General features: G+C 37.7%; 1 protein-coding gene across 1 annotated transcript in view; it reads right to left on the reverse strand.

The window, feature by feature from the left end:
* TMEM135 (transmembrane protein 135) overlaps window positions 1-25,235 on the reverse strand; it is a 155,800-nt gene that overhangs the window by 34,526 nt on the left and 96,039 nt on the right. Inside the window, exon 6 of the mRNA XM_058018907.1 lies at window positions 24,252-24,298. Coding sequence (XP_057874890.1) covers window positions 24,252-24,298 — 47 coding nt within the window. The remainder of the gene's footprint in view (window positions 1-24,251; window positions 24,299-25,235) is intronic.

Genomic DNA, 25,235 nt, shown 5'->3' on the forward strand with positions numbered 1-25,235 from the left:
ATATTAAATTCAATCCATTATATTTTGAAATGGAGATTCTCATATATCACTTTTTTACCTCTTTTTGCCCTCAGATTGCCTCATTCTGCCAGCATAAAGCAGCTCAAATTTAAATCCACAAGGAATTTTGAAAATCACACTATTTGTTGCTTAAAATCTCCTTAAATGAGCAGTTTTAAAATTTACCTGAGTCATTTTTCTAAACAGATGTACCATAGCTACAGTTCTTTTGCAAAACTCTCAAGGAAACACCACACAATTATATGAACCACAAGAAAGTGCCATAGTTTGTTTGCCACAGATTGCCTTAATCAAAGCTTTAGTAAATTGTGATTATTTGAGCTGTAAGCACTTTATGAAAACCCACACTCCATAATACATTCATGCAAAAATCTAACTGTGGATGCTTAAATAAATATAATGTACATTATAAATTACTCCTCAGATCCCAGTGTTAGCTGAAAAACTGAAATATTGCACCAGCTTGCACATCAATGCCTATAAGAATAAATTCATATATCTATGTCAAAAGAATTATTCACTTTACTGGCAAAACCTGACTTATTTCTCCAAGATGGGTCTCAATAAAATTTCAGAAAATGTAATAATGGAAAATTTGCTGCTGGATGCTGGTTCTTTGGTATCATTTGGATAAAGTGTTTTTCTCAAGGTTAGCTGAGAAAGAGCCTGTCAGTGACTGCAGCCATCACAACATAAAAGCAAACATTATGAAGACCATATTTCACTTGCAGATAAGAGCAGAATGAAACAGTAAAGATACAATTTGGGGCACTCACATTTTTATCATTCCTAAATGAGGTTCCCAATATCAGAGAAACCTACCTTTTTTTTCCCTGTTGATATTTTTTTAAATTGTGCTTTTTAAACTGGAGAACATCTGGTGGGTCACCCTACCATTCAACAGGGCATGCCAGAAAGGCATGGTATTTCACTGGATTTTGTCAAATTGCTTTATGATACATATATATAATACACACAATTTTTTTTTTTTTTTGTCTTGTCCCCTAGTAGAGGTACCTGTACTCAAGGATACAATTTGTTAGATGCTGTGCCCATACTCTGGCAACACAGAGACATGGCTGGAAGGAGACTGTGCTGCAGGGTCATGCCCATTACCTAGAGTAAGCAAATTTAATTCTCAGCAAGGAACCACACTTCTGGTAAGGCAATCTTCTTATTCCTTATTCTAAAAACTCATCAGACTTCTTTGCTGTGAAGCCTTTCCCTAAGGAAGATGTGGAAAAAAAAGGAAATTAAAAGGTGGATTTTCCTTTCCTCAGCATTCTGCTGGCCTCAGCAGGCAGCTCAATGCTCAGTTGAATCTATTTAGATTTAAGAGACATAAAACATGGCTTCAGATCTGGGTGGTCTGTGCAATGTCCAAGAATATATGAATTGGCTCACCTTCAAAATAATATTTTGCTGCTTTCTTTTCCTCAAACAATAAATTATACCCTCTTTTGCAATAAAATCACAGGGTAGTATCTAACAATACTGTTCCTCCACATCTACTCCTGGGTGTGTATCGCTGACATCCACCTGCCTCTTCCATTTAAAACAGCAAATCACTTCAGTAAAACTATTATTACAACTGGATGATATAAAGTCAGAAGGCGCTGGTTTTATACAGTTTCATAAACAGATCAAAACTCTTATTTTTTTTTCCATAATGCTCTAAGGGAAAAAAAAAAGGCAGCTTTCCCTCTGTAAAATTAGCTATGTGCAAGGTGTAGCCAGAACTCTGCTGAAGCCAGGAAAAATCTGACAAGGAAGAAAAGAGCCATGAAACTGAGTTGTGCCATAAATTGCTGAAGAAGTCAACATATCAAGCTACTACCTTCTGTAAGACATTTTCTGTTATAAAATCATATTTTTAATAATATGAACATCTGTGTAGTGCTTCAATCATCTTCACAGCACCTCAGGCTTATTTAACACTACATGAGTTCCTAAGTGTAATCCAAAATTAACATTCCATCCAATCCAATCTTGTAAAGTCATACCACATCTCTAATTATGTGTTTTATAAATACACTGGTTTCAATTTTTATTTTATATTTCATAGTTCCCACTTATAACTAATTTTTACACAGGAAACAATTTTGAAGTCCTAGTAAGCATTAAGAGAATATTTTATCCTTCTATATTACTGGTATTTCAAAAGTAAATCTGCTAAATAGAGTATTTAATTTTCTGAGACCAAAACCCACATTATGTCACCCTTAACTGTGTGGTAAGTATACATATTAAACCATTAAAATCCCATGATGCCTGACAACCACCAGGCAAACATTTTATTTAAAAAAAACACTGCCATAGACATACAGTTTAAAAAATAGTATTTGGTTCAAGGATGGGGAATTTACCTAAAATCTGGTATTTTCCACAAGTATGTCAACAGCACTAAAATTTACTTGCACTGCCTCTATCCACTGGCATTCACTAACAGGTTAATTTCACCCTATGCTTTTCAAGCAGCTTTGAAACCCAAAACACTTAAATTTAAATGCACCAGAACAGTGCCTGCTCTGAGATCCTAACCACACACATGCAGCAATAGCACTGCTGGGTATTCACCAGTCATGCCATTGCCAGAGACCACTGCAGGACATGCGCTGCTCATAAGGGACTCCAGTTGAGCCTAACAGAGGGCTCTGTGGATGCCATGACCTCCACTCAGATCATCACCAACACTCACTTCCTCAATACTGAGGAATTTCCCAGCCCTGAAAGGGATAGGCTATCCCTACAGGAAGGTTTCTACATGGCTTCCTCTCTATTTCCTCAACCTACAGCAGACAGGCTTTAAATAAGTTAATCATGTTTTCTCCTGATTGCTTCCAAGATGGACAGGGAAATTCCTTCTCTTCCATTCCCCAAAGAAGGATTCAGAACCTTCACACCATGGGCTACTCAGGAACCAGCTCTGTCACATCTGAACAGATGCTACATCAAACTGTAGATCCTACATGTATATCCCAGGTTCATGACCAACCATACACCCAACCATTATCAGACTGGTTTACACATGACAGGGCTCATAGGAAGGTTGTTCCCGTTTCTTGCGGCTACAGCAGATCCGTGGGGGTTGGTTTGCACCTTCACAAGACACATTCCGCCCTGTAAGTGCCATACTCTGCCATTTAGAAGGCACCACTTGAGCATCTTCCTCCAAGGAATGGGGCAAATGCTTGTTTATTAGCAGAACTGAAACACACAATGATCTTACAAAACAGTGGTTCGCCGTACGCTGTCCCCCTGCCCCCAGCTACACAAAATATCATTTTTCCATCTTACAAGGCTCTGCAGAGACAGGAGAACAAGGAGCTCTGTCCTTGGCTCTGGGGAAGGAAGACAGGTCAGTACAGAAGGCCTGTGGCACAGACCTGGCTCTAACAGGCACCCCAAGCCACACAGTCCCACCTTGCAAGTACAGAGCAAGGGCTCACAAGCAGTGGCCTCCCAGAAGACCATGAAACTTTAACTCAGTGAAGGAATGAGATCTCCTGTGGGGCAGGAAGATGGAGGTGGGGGATATCATTCACCCATGATTTGCACTCTGCTGCCAGGTCTCCAGCTGGGTTAAGCATTGTGTGACAGACCTGAAATCCTGATCAAGTCCTTGATTTATGTTTTGGCATGCTTCACCAGTGCTTCTCAGCAGGACTAGATGAATCATTGATCTGTTCCAGTACAATGATTTCTATGTATGCTCATAACCTTGGAAGAATCTGTTTAACATTTGAACATGCATTTAGCTTGCTCAGTGCTCAGTTTTAAATGCTGAATTGTATTCAAGTTGCACACTTACATTGTTGCTGCCTAAGTCTGCACATTTTAAAAAACTAATTTTTGAAAAAATTACAAATTTTTGAGAAAAAAATATAATCATCTCTTAGACATTTAGGCCTGAATTTAAACATTTTGTGAGACAAATGGTTCACAGATTAACTGTATCAGACAATGTTACTCTTGTAAAATCCCTGACCCCAGAAAAGCTTGATTTAATTACTGAATAAAATAAACGTAGCAAGAGAGACAGCTAGTCCTTGAGCATTCCTCCTGAATTCTGTCTCAACCATGCTCATGCAGGTCAGACACAGACAGACAGTCATACACAAATGAAAGTAACTAAAACTGCCAGTGCTCAGAGAGCTCGAATAACTCTCTATCCTTGCACAGCCAGGAGCCCACTGACATCACCCTTTAAAACAAATGCAAAAAAAGGATAAAATTATAACGATCTAAAGAAATTTCCTGTTATTCTGCTCATGACAAAACCCCCATCCCATGTCCTTCCCATATGGTGGAGACCATCAGCATTTTCCAGGCTCAGGACTCAGGGCATATTTTCTTAATGAACATTACAGACAGATTTCCAAAGCTGTAACACTTGTGAGGCCTTTGGAGCACCAGGAGCTCCAGACTCCTTAGGGGTCTCTGACCTCCTCTTCACAGGTGGGTGCCACAAGGCTGAGGATCAGATCAGAGCAGCTCTGCTTCCCACCTGCCACCTCACTGACTCTGGAAACACTGAGTTTGCAGCCCTACCTTCCCCTTTGGTTTTCTCAAATTAGGCTCAATTTGATCCTTACAGCTCCATTTCACATCTAATGTACCACCTTGAGCAACTCTGGCAGTTAGTATAAAGGAGAGACAATTACCTAGTTACAGAAATACTATACACAATGCAAACAATTCTTTCCTCTATATATCCAAGAATGCCTGAGGTTTTATAGGGTGTTACTTAGGAAATATTCATTACACAATTATGCACAGAAAACAAAGAACATTTTGTTTTACTGAGTCTTGCTCAAGCTGAGGAGCACCAGTGTATTCACCATCACCTACCAACTTACTCAATTGTGAAAAATAAGCAACTTCTTCCTCTGTTAAATTTCCCCATCAGAAACCACCCGAGATTATATTAGATTAAATATCCAATTCCCAAGTGCTACTTTTAAAGCACCAGGCAAAATATTTCAGACAATATCCCACTTCAATAATTTTTCAATCAATAAATATAAAAAAGTGCTTATCTATTATTCCAAAACTAACAGCAAAGAATACTTTAACTAAAAAGAAAATTAAAATAATTATTTCTCTTCCCCCAACTTTTTTTTTTAGTTGCTAGCATACTCAATACCAAAAAAGTTCTTAAAAATCAGGAAATGTCATGATAGAACTACAACATCTGGTATTTAAAAAGAAAAAGGAATTTACTATTAATTCTTTAAAAACCCTAAATGAACCTTAAGTGGCAATGCCTTCTGAAGCACTTTCATGCAATGGCACTAAACTGCAGATGTAGTTTATTAAACATTCTTTTTCTTTCACCTGTCTTTATCTTTTAAGCTGTAATTCTCACAGAGCATTAAATAAATAACACAAAAATTGCAACTTGAAAAGGACATTTGAGTGCACATTTTAAAGTAATGGTACTTCAAAACTCTTAGGTACAGAGGAGATTTCTGAAAAACCTTTGTCAATATAAAAATGCAGATGAGGTTATCTACCTTCTACCTACCTAGATATCTAAAACAAGATATCTGCACCAAATTAGACCTGACATAAGATGAAAAGAGCAAAGCACAGGACAAGAGATGTTAAGCAGAACAGGGAAGGTGTTGGGTTCTTGAGATGAATGTCAAGTATGCCAGGTAATCATTTCCAGCTAAGGGAAAGAAGCAAAAAAAAAAAAAAAAAGGCTATTACTGAGCAGATGGCTACTGAAAGAGAAATTCTCCAAAAAGCTCACTCTACCTGGTGGCAGAGTAAGAGCTATGTGTGAATAGCACCCTGAGGTTTACCAGCAGACTGGGGGCACACAGTATGCCAAGGAGCACTTGTGGAAGTCAGAAATTATCCTACATTGCACACACCATAAAGCCCTTCAGACCTGAATTGATTTTATCTCTACATTATCAGACACCTTCTGAAATGCTAAAGGGTGTGTGGGTTTTTTCTTCATTCCCTGCTTTTGCAAATAAAATAAAATGACAGAAAAATCACAAGCCTAGCAGATCATCTCATTTGGGGAAAGGAAACCTCCGGGACTGATCTAATGGGCATAGGTTAGGATATCCTGTACAGAATTAAGGGTTAAACATTTCCAGTTTCCTGAAAAGAAAAACCCCTCTAAATAGATGATTTCTTTATGTGTAATCTATAGAACGGAGAAGAAAAGAATGGAAAAAACAAGACCTCGAACTTAAGTATTTGCAAATCTCATCTTGGTGCTCTGACAATTTAGAACACCAAATCTTCCCCTAACATGGAATCTTACGTTATTTCAATTAATAGAGGGCTTCTGAATATATATATACACATATACACAATATATAGTATTTACATACAAACTAGTTTTGCTCAAAGTCCAAAACAGTTTCAGCTGAAGTTGTACTTTACAAGGAAGAATAGAGAGGTACCAATTAGAGGGCAAATAACAGGAATGCACATTTTAAATTTAATTTAGCAGAAGACAATCAACCAAATAGTTCCTAGATCCTGAAACATACCATCACAGCCTTGGTTGTTTTCCAAAGTATTTTTTATTTTATATTAAATTAATACAGTAATATAAATTAAAGTCTTAAAATGCATGTGTAGATCAAATGCCAGAGGACTTCTTCAAGATTAGAATTTAAACAGAACTGAAAGTGCAGGCATTTCTACCTTTGCGTACATTATTTAATGAGACTAAAAATATTCAAAAGAAAATTGACTTTACATTCATTTTCTCTCTCCTGAGAAATGCTGCATTTTTTAATGTCTCTCATTGAAACCTAGATAACTGCATGTCAACGAATACATGTGAGCACAAATGTGCATATCAGTCACAGTGTTATCTATAATCCTGAGTACTAGGTGGCATTTTCAACATTCTATTAATTGCTGCTATGCTACTTGATTGCAAGAGCACTTAAAAGAGGGATATGCACAAAATTATGCATAAAATTAGTCTTTTGTATTTTTAAAATTAATAGTAGCTGTCTGTGAATTGAATATGTCTGAAATAAGGACACGCTGAGAGGCTGAGAGCACAACAAAGAACCACCGGACTGCTTTGGTAAATCACAATAATAGCTCCTGGGTAAGTCACTCTGTGCTTCCCAAAGACAACTGACTGCAGATTAACAGTGAACCTACTGTAAACGATCACATCTTCAGCTTATCAAACATAAAATGCAAGCAAATGTTTCTTATACTGCCAAAAAGAAAAGCATGGATATCAGTTAAGAAACTCAAATAATTTATTCCTGCACTTTTCCTTTACATTCATCACTTCTTAAAACACACTCAAGCACTTTATAACGCCAAATAAACCATTTTGATAGTGGTCTAGAGCAGTCAATGATTTTACATTCTAATCAATATGATTTTCATTGTATTTTAATGTGACTCTTTAGACTAGAACTGCTTGGGTGGGTCGTGCTGATATAACTCGAAACTGACATTGCTCTGTCACCTACTCACAGCACACTCAGTACAGTGAAAACATTCACACTCTTATCAGAAGCCACAAATAAAGCTCCAAACCTCTTAAACGATTTGAAAGCTTTGCTTTCAGCACAAGGCTTACCCTTTGTTTGTCCCTGTGAGAAGAGGTGCATCAGCAAGAAATTATCAGTAACCTGTCAGTCTTTATTACAGAGTGATCATAGAGGATAAGTTAAATTCCAATTTCATTAAGTCACTTTTGGACGCATGCTGAAAACCTAATAGTGCTACCTTTTAGCTGTGTCTAACTTTTAACTTTTCTAAAGGACAGGGACAAATCAAATCACTTCCTTATTTTATCAACTGATCTTTACAAAATTAGAAGAATGAAACTTGAAGCAGAATTCCAGAAAGAGGCTTTCCTATTTATTTATATATTCTGGTTTCAAGTATTTTATGACTTCAGTTTTTCCTCAAGTGCTACAGGCAGTTATCTCTTTAGTTAATTCTTGATGAAGCAACAAAGAGAGAAAAGATATTCTAAACGAGGAAATGAATAATTGAAAAAAACTGAAGTTCCTTGGTATTTCCACTGCACAGATGACGAGATTTTGAGATTTCAAAAGCCTTCTAGTGCAGCTGCTAAATAAAGACCTGAGCTACAATCACATATCTATCTTTCTTTCCTCCGGAGACCTTGCTCCTGGAAGAAATGGAGAAAAGCACGTATAGAGACCCAGCCTATGACAGCTACCACAGGTTTACATTGCATGAAGTCACAAAGGTGCTCCAGCACATCAAAGGTGTCCTCAACACATCATCCTCCTCTCTACAGCTGATCTTTGTTGCTTCAGTGACATTTATTTTGCCAGCAGTCCTTCCTCAGAAATTCTACCACTAAATACAATCTACTGTTCTTGGCACCTAGGTGATACAAAACAAGGTATTTCCAATAGATTCTCTTCTAGGAGTGATGGTTCATGCCTTATGCAGGAACAGTTCCTGTAGGGAACAGAAATCACTATTTTTTAAAAATCCAATATAAATATCAAAATTTCCATGTTAGTTCAACACCAGCCATTTAGCCTCCATGTATGAATGCTGGCTCACTTGAGTTCTCCTGTGCTTAGAATCAACATGCACTCTCAGAGACAGGGTCATAATCACACCTGAACTTAGATCACAGGTCATATAGAATGATGACATAAAATTACAGAAGAAATTTCAAATAGTCGCTTCTCCATCAAAAACAAGGACTGCAGCTCTACCCTTCATGTCAACTCTGGTCATCAAACCATTCCTCACTATTTGGTGAGTATTAATATCAGAAAGTTTCTCAAATATAATTATTTCTAACCTATGTGTAGACCCTGCAATTTTAGACTATTTTTTTTTTCGCTTTTTGCCCAAAATAATCCTTCATTCTTCTCCTCATTACAGAAGTACTGCACACATGAAAGACTATTACAGCTTAACATCTTTCCAGAGTAAACAAAACATTTCAAGTAATTTCAAGTTTCTCAAACAATATGGTGTATAAATATCTGATCACTTCCATTCTGCTCTGGCTCTGCACAATGTGACCATGTATAGATGAATTTTGTTACTGCAGCTGACATTACTGACACTAAGGAGAGATCAGTGGTAACTTCACATTATTTGTATGCTGTACTCTTATTTATGTCATTATAGAATCAGAGAATGTTTTGGCCTGGAAGGGACTTTAAAGATTGTCTAGCTCCAACATCACTGCCATGGGAGGGGGACATCTTCAATTAGACCAGGTTGTTCAAAGTCCCACCCAGCCTGGCCTGGAGCACTTCCAGGGATGGAAGTGCACTCAGTCTCACTGTCTATACCATTGATGAAGACCACTAACAGAGCTGTGTTCCAAGACAGAGCTGTGAGGGACACCACTCATCACCAGCCTCCACCTGGACACAGAGCCATTGATGACAGCTCTCTGGCTGTGTCCATCCAGCCACATATATCCAATTACAATTGCTGTTTTCCACATCTCGGTACTTTGACTCATGACCAGGTTGCCATCTAATTCCTACACACTGCTATGAAGAGCTGAGACCTGCAAAGAGGTTCCAAATTCTCCATCTGTATAGTTGATTCTTTTTTCTAAAGTGCAGAACCTTCCATCAATTTGCACTGTATATTTTGGGAGTATTTTCCAATTTGCCAAATTGCTCTGAATGACATATTCATTAAATCTGTGGAAAAAGCCAGACATCTTGGAAGACAGGTTTGGTCTCATTGTTCAACAACTTTAATAATGATCAGGATGATTACTTAGAGCTTGATATTAAATCTGTGGATGGAACCAATTATCCCCTCCACTCTGATGGTAAATTCAGTACTCGGGTTTTTCAGCCAGTTTTAAGCAGGAGGGTTTTTTTCTACAGTCTACTTTCTGGCCTTTCCTATGAGATTGTCACATGAGAGTCTGTCTAAAGATTTACTGAAGATATATGATATCCTCTATTACTTCTGAATCAACGAAGCCTCTAATCTTCACAGAGGGAAGCCAGATTGACTTGACACAATTTATTCTTCATCAATAACTGTGCACACGGTTATTCACCTCCTTGTTCCTACTAAGTGTCTTCAAAGAGTTTGTTTGAGGAATCATGCCTGAAATTTTGCCATTTGCATGATCCTGGGCTAAACACTACTGTAATGTCTCATTGAAAAAAATTAAATATGTTTTCATTTAAATTTATAGAAAAAAAACCTCTGGTATATCAGAAAATTACTATTTAAAACACCTAAGGTATCCCACCAACTTTACAGACTTAAAAATGGACTTTAATCTAAAATGCACTAATCTTATTCCTTTCAGCAAATACTCAAATATGACTGTTCTAACTTAATTTTTTTCAGGGTTTTCCTCACTTACTATCTACTTATATTATCTTATTAATATAAGATTAACTTACTTCTTAATTATCTTATTTACACCATAAGTGAAATCCAAGTTTTTTCACAAGTTAATTAAAATGAACTATAGTTTCACCTGATGATGAGAACCATGGTTTGGTATTAATGTAAGAGTAGAGTCAGAATCTGAATTAAATTGTATTATTATATTAATCAGATCTGGTTTGTTCATGGCAAGGTTTATTTAGGAAAACAATTTAAGACTAAAACCTTTCCTCAGTATGGTTTCTAGTCAATGTATCAAACATATGAAAGAGAATAAAGAATGTCTCATTCTTCAGAGTATTTCAAATGGCCCATAAAGTCTCAGATTCACAGAAGAAACTGGTTTTTCTCGCAGCAGTTTCTTTTTCTGTGAAATTGAGACTTTATGAACTGAAGTACATCTGTGAAAATCATCTATGACATAATTTATACTCTTCCAACCGAATAAGCAGATGGTAGAATGAAGAACTATGTAAATCAATGTTTATAAAGTAGCAGACATTTGACAGGCTTCAAATTATGTCCAGGGTACACCGATAGATGCCATTATCCATTACTGTGCTTTCTCTGACATTTTATCTAAGGGCCAAAAGCCAAAAGAAAGACCACAAGCATCTGACCACAAAGTAGCCCTTATTTTCCTATTCTAGTCAGCAATTAGCTCACAGGAACAGAATTTCAAGTATTTCCAATGCCTGTAGTTAAAAGTATGCCTTTTTCTAAAATGAAATACAAATGTCATATGCTAAAAGCCATATTTGGGGCTGCAGTCTTTGGACTATAAATGTATATTCAATTTGCACAGTAGTTACATGTGAAATATTGGATCATGTGCAACCCTTACACAAACAGAAAGATTATTTATTTTAAAAATATATACCAAAACATGTAGACTCTAATGTAATGTAATTGCCTTCTGCTTTTCATGAAACGGAGATTTTCTGTCCTGTCTGCTACCAAATCAGAAACATGTGATGAGTGTGAGTTACCAGTTCAGGACTTCTATTTCATGACCACACTGGTGTCTGCAAACACTCAGTCTCGCCACAAAGGATTGCAGCAATCAAATAGATGCAGGTAACATTCAAATGACAAGCAGGGATTTCTGAACTCTAAATCCATCTTCTAAAAATTATAGTTCATTTCTTGGTATGACTCTCCCTTCATAGCTAGGTGGATTTTGTTAATACATAGATGGTTCTTAAATTTTTCCTAACTGCTGCTCAAAGGGATCCCTTTTTCTTTAATGTCAGGAGCCAATTTGCTTTGCTAATTTAAACAAGCAACTACACAGACCCTCAGCTCAGCAAAACTAGGCAACTATTTTTAAGAGAGCAGCAGCAGCAAAACCAGGAAGAACTGACAGGCAACAAATGGGCAGAAGAAATTAAGCTGAGCTGGGATAGCAAAGAAAACAAGAGGAGAAAAGAGTACAGTATGTGTTGATGATAACTTCCTTCTCCAAGTGATAGAAGAGCCAATGAGGACAGGAGCTATGCTGCACTGCTCTCACCAAGACAGGGCTGGTGGGGCATGTGAAGCTGAAGGGCAGCCTGGGATGTTGTGACCATGAAGCAGTGGGGTTCAAGATCCTTATGGCTGCAAGGAGGACACACAGCAAGCTCAACACCCTTCAGGAGAGCAGACTTTGGCCTCTTCAGGGAGCTGCTTGATATAATACCATGGGAGAAGGCCCTGGATGCCTCAAGAAATCTGGTTGATACTGAAGGATCATATCAAGTTCAGGAGTGACGGACGCCAAAGAGGAAGTTCAGTAAAAATGCCTGGAGGCCTGCATAGATGAACAACGGGCTCCTAGGCAAACTCAAACAAACAAACAAACAAAAAAGCCTACAGAGGATGGCAGCAAGGACAGGTAGCCTGAAAGAAAAACAGAGAAATTGCCTGAGCAGCCAGGGATGAGGTCAGGAAAGAAAAACCCTGAGAGAATTAAATCTGGCCAGAGACACCAGGAGAAACAAGAAAAGGTTCTGTAGGTACTGGCGATAAAAAAGAAAAAAGGTGAAATGCAGGCCCTCTCTAGAAGGAAATGAGAGACATGGTTCCATGGGATTTGGAGAAAAATGAGGTACTCAGTGACCTTTTTGCCTTAGTCTTCATCAAGTGCTCCAGCAACACCACCTGAGTTGCACAAAGAAAAGCCAGGGACTGGGAGATGGAAGAGCCATCTGGTATAGGAAAAGATCAATCTCAAGACCATCTTTGGAACCTGAAGGTGCACAAATCCATAGAACCTGAGGAGATGGATCCAGATCCCGAGGAAACTGACAGATGAAGTAGCTAAGCCACTTTCCATCCTTCTGAGCACTTGTGGCAGGCCAGTGAAATTCCCAGTGACTGGAAAAGGGGAAACAAAATTGTCACTTTTAAAAAAGAAAAAAACAAAGACCCAGGGAACACAAGCCAGCCAGTCTCACCTAAGTGCCTGGCAAGATCATGAAGGAGATCCTCCAGGAAACCATGCTAAGGTACATGGAAAACAAGGCAGTGATTGCTGGCAGCCAACACAGCTTCACTAATCATGCCTGACAAATCTGGGGGCCTTTCACAATGGAGGTACAGTGGTGGTGGATAAGTAAGAGTGAGTGATGTCACCTGCCTGGACTTGTGCAAAGCACTCAGCACTATCCTGCATAATATCCTTGTCTCTTGCCTCTTTCTATGGTTCTGTATAATTGTTTATATACTACTTTCTACCTAATTCTCTGGCAGCAATTCTGTACCATGCCCCACTTTTCAAAGCTAAATTATGTCCTGTAACAAGAATGCAGGAGAGATAGTCTTGTGATTTAAGAACTGGACTGGAACTCTACGGCTTGAAGGCACACAAATTTTGTCTCTGACCTTCGGCAGGGTACTTAAATCTTCTCCTTTAGTACTCCGTAAATAAAATGTAAAGTGCCTCAAATGTATGTGAAAGGGTAAGTCAATTAGTGGCCAAATCTTTACTATACAGTTCAGACATAAGAAAAGGCATACATAAAAATAATTTTAAATAAGGAAGAAAAAAAATGTAGTTGCTTGTAGTGCTGGCAAAAACCATAAATAAAATACATTTAAAAGTTTTGAAATCCTGCAAAAATACAAGAGAATCCCTACATCCTGTGAATGGATCTTTTTAGCAGTGGGATTAAAGCGACCAGAAATCTTGTCTGCACTGTATTTCCACTCACAGAGCTGGGTACTTTAATGCCAGGATCAAAAACAGAAATTGAATCTGTGAACCTCAATTGCTTTTTCATCATCTGACTTGTAATATCAGCCTTGTTCTGGCCAGTGCCTGGGAGCTAGAGGGGTGATGTGAGATAGTGCCAGTGATCACATCCCCACAGAAGGCATTTCAGGGCAGCTGGGATGCCGAGGTCCCCAGCAGCCACAAGCAGTTTATTCTCAAAGCCTGAGAACCAGAAACTATTTCCTTTCTTTTATTTTGCATTTAAGGATGACAGGAAGATGATAAACAGCCAAAGCCCAGACACATCAATATGCTAGCAGTACAAAAGCCCTTTGTGATTGACTGACAAAACCTAAAGAAGGGGAGGAGACCCTCTTTTTCTTCACTGGGGATGGCTCTGGATAGAGACGCCTGAAATTTTAGCCCTCAAAAGCTTCTCCTGTTACCACCAGATCACCTTGCAGGTAAACACTTTCCTGGTTCATTGAGTCACTGTTACGTATCTGAAAAAGAATCTCCACTGAAAAGTGATAATGGTGGAAAAATACTCCCTATTGTACAGCCGTAATTCTTGTACTGCTCGTCTGCAGGCAATGCATTTCCTCTCTTGAGGAGGCTGTGCAACTGGATCCAGCTACATGTAAAGCAATCTGTTAAAATGAGGACAGGATTTACTGTTGGAAAGAAAAAGTTGAAATACATTCCAGGAACCTATGTACCATATGGCTAAAAGCGACTAAACATGGTAAAATAAATTTAATCTCTTCACATTACATTCAAAAGTTTGTATTTTTCTATACAAGAGTAAACTTACTGATTTAGCAAATGCAATGGACTATTTGTAATAACTGGTATTCCATTTTAACTCCTAAAGAAATATCTTTGTAGGCTAATTAGGTAAATTCTTAATAGTGTATGCACAGTACTAAAATCCCTATTTCACTTACTTCCTAGCATGCAAATTGGCATGTGTACCTTGCAATGTGGCAATAGAAACCATGATGCTTTTATCAAAATTTTTCCTTTCTTCCCCTATAGCTGTAAAATCATTGGTACTACTTAATCCACAGGAAGCAATTAAGCAAGACTTCTGAATTTATGGTAAAAGGGCTTTTGTTTCTTTTAAAAGCAGTGAAGCCCAACAAAAGAAAAGTCACATGCTTTAAAGATTCTTTAAAGAATCTTCTTGACTTTTGACACATGTATTACCATTGAACAGATGTACAAGCATATCTCAATATGAAAAACTACAACCACAAAAAAAGATAGGAAAGACAGGAACTAAACAGAACATAATTTTCCTCCCTCACTGGCAGCTAAAAAAGCCTACTCTGCAGCCTTTTTTGCAGACTGCAGGAATCAGGAGCAGCATGATTTAACATAGGGAAAATGAAAACTAACCCAAGTTCAGCCCACTTGATACTTCTCATTTGGACCTGACCTAACCACAGCTCATGCCTTCAAGAACAGAGCTAGTTTGAAGACAAGGGTATAATACAACCATAAAATACTTGCCTACTCATTTCAATCCACTGTTAGCTTTCAAACTTGAAAGACAAAGTGAAAAATAGTATGTACTGGGACTGGCAAACTTCCTATAACAAGAAAGATGGTTCAAGGGATTGGAGGCGTTGGTCTTTTGTAAAAAGCCAAAAGGACAATGATCACCTTTATTCTGGGCTATCATTTGATACAGATAACATTAAGGTACTGCTTAGGTATATAAAAACCAAGTTGTAGAAAGCATGCTGCAAAAGTATGTAATTGTTAGGTCAAGAGGCAGAAACAGAAAAAAGAAAAAAAAAATTACCTAATGACTTGCAAATTAGTTACTTTTATGACCCACTATGCTTTTAAACAAATACTTTATCTGAAGAGCTTTGGTAAAGCCAAAGACGAAAAGCTGCACTACACCCCTAATAATGCAACCACCCATGTTCTCCTACTCCTTTAATTACAACTGGATCATTGCTGGTCAAAGCTCTGTCCTGCTTGGCTTCTCACTCCTTCTCTGTGGATACTGTTACATCTCTCCTCCTCACATTTCTCTTTTCTTCTCTGGTCAAGCAGTGCATCTGATAACAGGAGTAGGTCAAGAGGAAACAGACAGTTTTGAAACTCAGTATAATCCATCAGTCACCCTCAAGAGGATCCAAAGAAAAAAATATTTTGAAAGGCACTCAAGAGAAGCGTTTGTTTCCCCACCGCACATAGTCCCATACGGAGCCTCCTCCCAGTCCCTTCCCTCCCCTTGGCTCCCATCACCACTGCTCCCAGTCGATCACAACTCTGGGAAAGCAATGTTAATCATCTGTCTCTGCTGATAGTGACACTGTCACTGTGACTCTGTCTCACCTTTCCTACACTCTCACCTGCTTTTCAGGAGACTGCAGAGCTGCCGGCTCGGACGCGGCAGGCAGAGATGCCTCAGCACCAGGTAACAGCTGCTTTGATCTTACTACCAGATGGAGTGTTTGAAATACTGTAAATATATTTATGCTTATCCCTCTGAACACCTAAATCTTGTAGTATGAACTCTCAGGTTTGGTTTAGTTTCCTATGATGCATATGGACATGCATCCTGCACCTCTTCTGGGGGTAGGCACAGACACGGTGACATTGCTTGCATTGGCATGACAGCCACACCACAGCTGAATAAAACAACCAGCACAAGGACTAAAGGCTGACGTGGTGTGCATTTCCTTGGGAGAAACTGTACATACAACAGGCATCACGCAATCAACGACCATTATCAAAATGTCAGAAGTTTTCTCTCAGGGTATTTTCAGGAAATTCGTCCAATAACTCCTGGTATCTTAAGACTAAGTTTGTTTTAGCAACATTTCAGTATCACAAACACATATATTTGGAAGGCAAACATAAATATTAAATGCTACATTCTAATTACTAAACTAAATGTAGTGTTAACACATTCTTTCTCAAGAAAAGGTATTAGAAAAAAACTTCATAAAATTAACATTACATGACAAGTCTCTAATTTAAAGCAGTACTTTAAATACTGTTACCAAACTGTAATGTACATTTTGAAAGACAGAAATAAATAACAGCAAATTTAAACCTTTCCAGTTCCAAAGATGCATCTCTAGGGCACAAAAAAGGTATAAATACATTCACTTTTTCCTCTTGACAAAGATCTAAAGAGATCACAGAGTTTACTGAAGTTCTGAACTTTATATTACTGTAAAAATTACAATAATTCTGTTTAGAACTTAAAAGGATATTTTAAAGTGTTTGACATATTTTTTCCCAAGGAGGAGAGCAGTTTGTTCTATGCTGTCCTTTTCCTGTAATTTCCATCCAAAAACTTTGGCAATAACCCATAAAAATCAATACTTAAATGAATACTTTTAATAAACTTGTCCTTTTCAGGTTTTTTTGCATTTATTAGCAGAACAAAAGGTAAATTTTTTTTCATCTCAAAGTCAAGAAATGGAAAGATGATATGGGCCATGTATGCTGAATAGGCTAGAAAAAACTTAAAATCATAGTATCTCAACATTTCATTAATTCCAAACACTTACCATTCCTCAGAATAATTTTAACAGGATCTCTAGGTAACTTTAAAGAAAAATGTTAGCTAAGATGAACTCCACCTGGAGCTATGCAAGTAAGTTTAGTGCACAATCCTCTATATAATCAATTAGAGAGAAGAAGCTCCTCAACATGAGTTGAACCAACCCAAGATGGGAACTACCTTTAATTTGCCCATTTTTCCCTCCAATTTCCTAACTTTAATCAGATAGGTGCCTAAAGCTGAAGATGACTCCTGGAAAGAGGCCCTAGAGATATGTTAAAGATCCAGTTGTTGTAAGGCTCTCTTTAATGCTATGCTGGGGATCAAAATGGATTTCTTCTAATTTTATGAATACCACTCTTGTCTTGTTCCTCCAGTATCTCCCAAATGAATAGGTGAAAAATAATGGTTCTCACTTGAAAATACAAGAACACAAAAATTGCAAAAGTGGGATTTGCTCATGAATGTTGTATAGCAGCCACTGTAAACAATGAAGGTGTACGAGTGTCAGAAGATGCTCAAAAACCAACTAGAGATGCCCCCCCTTAATCTTGCTGGACACTGAAATTTTCCACCCTAAATTACTTTTTTGGTAAAATCTCTAAGACCAGATATCTTCTTACTTGTATGAAAATCTAAAAATCTCACATTATTGGAGTAATAAAAATATGCTTAAGATGCATCTTTATCATTTCTGAACTACACGTGTATGTCCAGCATTAGCCTGAGAAGATCAGTCTCCCTTTCCTGTGAATGCAGCAGCTTGGATCAGAGCCCCACAAAATTCAGCAATCCACAGAATTCCCCTGCAAACCAAATCCAAAAGTACTCTATCGTATAGCAAGATTTAAGAAACAAAAAAAGAAACAGAAAAGAAAAACTAAAATGCAGCGGAAGTCTGCTAAAAGACTAAAGAACAAAGAATATGTTTCATGAAAAGAGTAAAAATCCTTTTTCACTTTTTATTCTATTGGTAGATAAACAGAACATGGATTATCTCACCTTTTACCCATACTTATATTTGAACCCAGTCTGTGTAGTCCAGCAGCAGGTCTCTGGGGGGCATTTTTAGTTGCTTTGTGAGCCTCTCCAGAAGTGCCTGCATTAACCCAGAAGGTTATCTTCTTATCCCAACCCCCTCCTGCAACCCATGTTCTACTTTTGCTCACACTAAATAAAGAAAACTGGTATTTATAGCATTTCTTAGGAGGCCAAATGTTTTCATCTACTCACCAGGTCATCCAAAATACCTCAGAAATCAAGTTTCATGACATTTACCAAAACAATGCTTTGAATCACTAACTTTGAGATGTTTATATAAGGGTAGTAAAAAACATATAAACATAGAAAAAAATTCTCATCTGTTTTTTCTTCTGATTTATTACATAATAATTCAACAGCAGAGGGCTTTTAATGCACTCCTGTAACTCTACAGCAAATGGAAAAGGCTCCAACATAATCTTTATAAGAAAGGGGAAGATGATTTCATATTAAATTCATGTAACAGCAACTCCGACTATTAGGCTTACCGATTCTACTGCAGCAGGAAAGTAGAATTATAAGGCAAAAATATCTTTCAAGCAGTTGCTTCAGCACAGAAAGCAGTGTAGGTGAATTAACAAGAGACTAATATGGCACTGATACCAAACATTTTTAAAAGAAAATAAAGGCACTTTGAAATATCATGTCGAAAATACTGAATAAATTACAGGATATGTGTTTCACAGAGAAAGAAGAGCAAATAGCTGTAATTTGGGAGGCTAGAATTTCCTTAATGAGATAGCATAAAGGGCTCTGCAAACAAAAGGACCTTTCTCAAAGGTTTTCAGCGTCTTTACACAAGTTTCAGTATTCTAGTAGCAGTATATGACACTGCACCTGCATTTCTTAGGGTTTTTTTCCACTAACCATTTTTAATCAGCACATAATATACAAATGGCATTAAGAGATCAAGAGCTTTCTCTTGTGAGCTATGCAAATCCTGAGTTATGAAAAACATGTTGTCCCGCTCTGTGAAATCACAGCAGTAACTTCAGATTGTCTGAAATTACTGCTTCAGAACATAACACTTTAGCATTTCATCCTCAACTCATGATCAATCAATCATCAGAAACATTCAGCCTTCATTAATAGCTGGTTTCAGCTCATAGGTGGGGCTTTGCTTTCTAAAGTTCAGAGCAGATGAATTAACATGTGCATATTATAAGTTGGTGGCATATGGTCTAAGGATTAACTACTATAGCAACCAGTACTGAAGTTTGCCAACACATATTCACCCAAATTGCTGGATTTTCTAAGTTTATATGGATAGGATTTCTATGTAGGTGTTCATTTATTGTACAAAGATTGCAAGTTTTATATTAAGTGGATTTCTCCAAGCACAAAAATGCACAGCCATGCATCACCCTTCCAAAAAATATCTTGTGCATTATTCAAAATTAAACTCCTACTAAAAAAACAATTGCCCTGTGTTTTACAAATATTTCTTTTACAGATTGTAGGACTACTCCTGCTTCTTCATTTCATTCTATCCAATTACTCCAGAAGAGTATTCTGGACAGTACCATGAATTATTCAAACTGAAATAAGCTGGCATGAAACCATGGTATAATCAAAACCTTTCTACCAACAAACTTAATTCCATGCAAACTGCAATTGAAAAAAACTATTAGAATTAAAGAAAAGTGTACTTTTATTATAAGACACTTTCAGAAGAGTCTCTGAGGACTGATCAAGTACCTCTCAGCTGTCTCTTCTCCTTGAAGGGAACTGGAATTGGCTAGACTGTGCATACCTGGGGTTTCTTTAGGAAAGCAGCACACTGTGAAGAAATCCTACTCACAACACATCAGATGACACCATTAAGTACTGGGCTTTTTGAGTAAGTGGCGAACATTCAGACCCCGAGGACTTCAGTATCACCTGAAAATTAATTCCTACAGATAATATCCTACAGATATAAGAACATTCTTTTCCCCAGATACACTTCTGCATGTAAGATTCTTAGGCAAATATGGGGGGAAGGGGGACAATCCTTCAGCTGTTTCAGCTGTGGTTGCCTATATGTGTGAATTAAATATATATGTATCAGATTCTGCCACACTGTGTATAATACAGCTATCTACAAATGAGTAATGCATTTTAATTTCATCACTTCCAGTGGAGTGGAGCAGAAGCATTTTGAGAAAAAACAGAAGTCCAAGTTAGAAGAAAAGTACCACAAGATGAGGATGGAAGAGAAGAAATAAAAAAGTACTGCACTAAAATATGCTTCCTCTGAGTGTAAATATAACTCTGTTACTTGTAAACCTATCATCTGCATTTCAGCTGCTTTTTTCCTAGTATATTCTTCTATTTTTTCCTGTCTCCTGACATGACCTTTTTTCTTCCCTCTTTGGTCACTCTCTCCTACCTTCTTCCTACTGTTTTCCTTTGTATGTTGCTCTTCTGAACTTACCTTTCACTCTGACTCTCCTCTCACTTTATCTGTTCTGAATTAATTATTCCTGGTTTTTCCTTCTACCATTTCAGTTCTGTAACCTCACTTCTTTACTCCTGAGATTTAGCACCTTCTTTTTCTTGTCCTGTAGCAGATGCAATAATGTTTGAACAGTCCAACAGAATTTGGGGAAAACTCCAGTAATAAATATCAAGGCTGCTTGGTGATGTTTTCAACTAGTATGAAACATCTGTCTCATTAACAGACCATTATTACAGGATTTGTGTAGAAAACAATATAAGATAGAGATTATAGCAAGATACTGAAGACAATCAATATACTAGAAAAGGAAATAATCAAATAAATCAAGAAGAACAGCATCTATCCTTCCACAGACCAAGACTCATGCATCTGTTACAGCAGTATTTCCTGCTACAGTAGGGAGTAGGTAGGAAGACACCCACCTCAAGGGACGGGTATGATCATGTGGCAATTAAGTGCAACATTTTTTTTCTCTTGTAAAGGATGACTATCAACCACTGGCCTTCCAGAAGCAACACTAAGCAAACTCCACTTTACAGGCTGCTGTTAACCTGGCAACCTGAAAGCTACCCTGGAAGCTGTGTGATGCATAGAACATACCTCAATTCTTCCACATAGAAAACAGTTTTGAACTTTACAAATCAAATAACTTTTAATTTCCTAGATTCAGCAAAGATCACCTAAAGTCATGCTGGTATGCAGTTACTTGAAAATGACCAAAGTCCATGGGAATGTTGTGGAGCATCTGTGCTCTCCATGCTTTCCCAATCAGCACCATTGGCTCAATCCAATGCAGCTACCGTGCATCACAGTACAAGCTGTGCAAGGAAAATTATTCAGCTCAAAACTGCCTAGAGAAGAAAAAAGCAGCCAAATTTAGTTAAATCTGGAGCTGTTAGGAATTCAGCTCCAACCAGGGCTACCTATTAGGGACAGTAATAATTTTTAAGATCAGAGAACCCGATAACTTCAGATAAGGCAGTTTATATGAACTCAGAAAATAAAAGACTACTTTGCTTTTATTCTGTGCAACATTTGACTCCCAAGCATCAGTCACACTTTCATAGCATAGAGGTAGACTTAGATTAAATCTCTTTTTAGAAAAGTTTTAAGCTTCAAATTACACCCTATATATATTAGGATTTTATCTTTAATAATGAAAGACATTTCATATGATCTTGGGGACCATGAGTGCTACTGCTCTCAGTACCTTTGCTGACATTTTAGTTGGGTGGAGAGGACAAAGCCACTCTGGGAACAAGTTAAGTAAAATGCAAAGGATATTTTTCTGGTTTTCAGGTCAGTGAATGCTTGTTAGGAGTTAACAGTGTTTTATAGTCAACAGGAATATATTCCACAAGCCAAACAGATCTGCCTTTGAATAAGGTGTTTATTCCAAAAGTATGAACGTGATTTTATCAGTTTGATCCATTTATGATTAAGAAAAAGGTGAAGTGATTTTGAGTCATTAAGAAAAAGGTGAAGTGATTTTGAGTCATTAAATAGGAAACGTAATTTAATGACTCTCTCAATTACTTTCTGCTTTAGATGACAACAGAAACAGGAAGATTGCCTTCTGTAGGCACACAGGATTTTTCCAAGGCCTGTCCAAAATCTTACTGAAGGGCATCAATCGTTAATTCACTTATCAATTCAGACAGCAACCAGCTCACAATCACAGCTAGCTCCAACAAATGGGCAACTCTGAGGCCTGATTAAGTGACCTCTCTGCTGTCTCTTCTCCCTGAGCAGTTGACCAGACTCTGTTCATACCCAGAGGTATTTTCACCCAGACCCCTTTATATCTGGTTTCTTTAGGAAAGTATGTGAAGAAGTCTTCACACAAAAGAAGATTCACAAAACTGATTATACTGAGAAAGGAAGAAAAAAAACACCTCAAAAACTAGTTTGCACTAATTATTTTGGACAAATTTGTCTTAGTACATTCACTGGTGTTTACAAATAGATTTTTTCCCCCAATAATTAAACTAAACTTGAGCCTCTATTTTAATTCCCCTGTTAAAACAAAGACAAAAGGAATTAAATGTTGTTGATGATTGCTCAACAGGATATTCCATCAGCCTTGGCATGAGTCACTATTTTAGAAGAGAAAGTGGTTTGGAGACCATTCAATTGCCAGTGTTTCTGTGTCAGGTCAAGGAAAAATTCACCAAATACATCTGGGCTCTGTGTCAGTTCTCACCTCTAGAGAGGCCACAGGAAAGCTGGAGAGGGACTTTTTACAAGGGCATGCAGTGACAGGACGAGGTATTGGCCTCAAACTGAAAGAGGGTAGCTTAGATTTGGTATTAGGAAGAAATTCTTTACTGTGACATAACATGTGGCGGTGAGTCACCAGAATGGTTTCCTTGACAAGCTGTGGATGTCTCATCTCTGAAAGTGTTCAAGGCCAGGCTGGATGGGGCTTTGAGCACTGGTGCAGTGGAAAATGACCCTGCTCATAGCAGCGGGGGTTGGAACTAGATTACCTTGAAGTCCTTTTCAGACCAAACTATTCTAGGATTCTGTGATTTAACTTGCAGGCTCTCTCTAAAACACCACTTCATTACCAAGACATAGGTAGGAGACAATTAGCTTCCTCCAAGATCATACAACATTTATAGTTTTGACCAGAATTTTAGTGCTCTGAGTTCATTTGACCAGCATGCATGCAGACAGGTGTCCAACCTCAACATTACAAGTCAAATTCTCTGAGGTTGTTATGGCTTAGCTCAGAGACGTAGAAGAAAATAAAGCAAGAAGACTGCTAATGCAAAGTTCTTAATAGGTTATAGATGAAAGGAGGAATGCTTCTCTGAATCCCCTAAATTAACAGCCCTCTTCTATCCACAGACTGTTCTTGGCCAATATCCGTAAGTAATGGTATTATGAAAAACAAGCTGCAGCTTCCAGAGTTTTGCAATTACCAGGGGATCATACAGCTTCAAGAACCATAGATGGCTGCACGCCGCAGAAAATTCTAAGCCAAAGGGTTGTAGTCAAAGGTTACATTAAAAAGCAACTTTCCAATTTGAGATATAATGAAGAAAATTTGAGAGGTCTGGTATTTAAAGGGAAATAAGATAAATTACATACATCTATATTGCAAACTGAGAGATAAACAAGCCATTAAAATGAGTGTCTCATCCACCTCCCACCATTGTAAGTTTTAAAACATGGATATAATTCATAACTTGTGAAAACACATGAAAAAAGTTAATTCTAAAATAGAAAGAAGGTAGTTACACCCGCACACAAGTCAAATATTTGGCATTATTTAGGGCCACAGAATTTGATTTTCCTGCTCTCGTCTATTTTTGCCAGAAGAGAAAATGCGATCTTCCTGCCCTGAGCTCTTAAAAAGAGCCATGAAAAGCAGATTTCAGTTGTTTTCACACTGTGTTACATCTCCAGGGTCTTACTTAGGAGATGAAACTCCTTAAGTAATCAGTGTATTTTCCAGAAGACTCAACATTTCCCTTTTTAGCCCAATTATGATCACAGCACTGGGTGGTGCCACTGAAGCACTCTAGTCAATTCATCTTGAGTGAAGAATATACAGAGGAGTACCAAAAAGCAGTAAGCTCTAAAAAACACTGTTCAAAACAATTTTTACAACATAAATAGATACACCAGCAACATACCTGAAGAAGAACATGAACAGAGCAGCTGTGATGCAGAACAAAAGGACCTACAAGAAGAAGAACGACTGTTATTATGTAACACACTGCTACTGCATGCATGTTCTGGATCATGAGGATTCTGTAACTTTTACTATGAAAGCTACACTTTATTTATATGCTGGAGGGGTCAGAATGAAAGTTTGTCTGAGTCCACCAAAAAGGATTGCCTAGTTTCTAGTGGACTTTGTAGAAGCTTAAAAAATTGAAACCCAAACCAGAGTAGTGGGACAACAGACACAGCAAATGGCACCACTTAAAAAGCATTTGTAATAAAAGTCCAAGAAAAAAATATTTATAGAACAACATAATTTAAACAATAAAATATTAGAACTGAAATTTAAACATCATATTTTACCAGTCTTTGCTTTTGTGATTAATTGAAATATCATATTGCTAGTTCCAGTTTAAAAGGCCCAGTGTTTAAAAAATCTGTTTTGACAGCTGCTTGTCCTGAACTGCTTTCCAGCAAGTTTGAGAGTAGATAATTCTATTCCCAATTAACAATACCCTTTCTAGTAGTTTAGCTTAGTGCCAGACTCACTTGGAACAATCCTATCTTGCTCTGTATCATCAATGTGCTCATACAAGAGTCATTGAGCAAACTGAGCAGCTCTCCAGCACTGAGAGGGGAACGTCCTACTTCCCACTGCCCTCCTCTCTGCTGGGGCTTGGCGCTGTTACCTCCTCCTTATCACCTGCACAGGGACTCACAAGTGCTGAAGAACACCTGCCTTAATCCAATCCATCTTTGCCACGTACACCTCACGAGTGAGAAAATTTTGTTTTGTTCTAGATATACTGGCCCATACTCATACCATCATTTAGGAGGCAAAATCCTTACAGAAATATTGTAAGTCTTTCAGAAAATATTTGCACCTATTTTCAAGGGTTGAAGAAGTTTTCATCATGAGAGGATACAGACATCTTATGTGAGAAGAAATGGAA

This window comes from Melospiza georgiana, chromosome 2 (genome assembly GCF_028018845.1).
Source record: "Melospiza georgiana isolate bMelGeo1 chromosome 2, bMelGeo1.pri, whole genome shotgun sequence".
NCBI classification, from domain to species: Eukaryota; Metazoa; Chordata; class Aves; order Passeriformes; family Passerellidae; genus Melospiza; species Melospiza georgiana.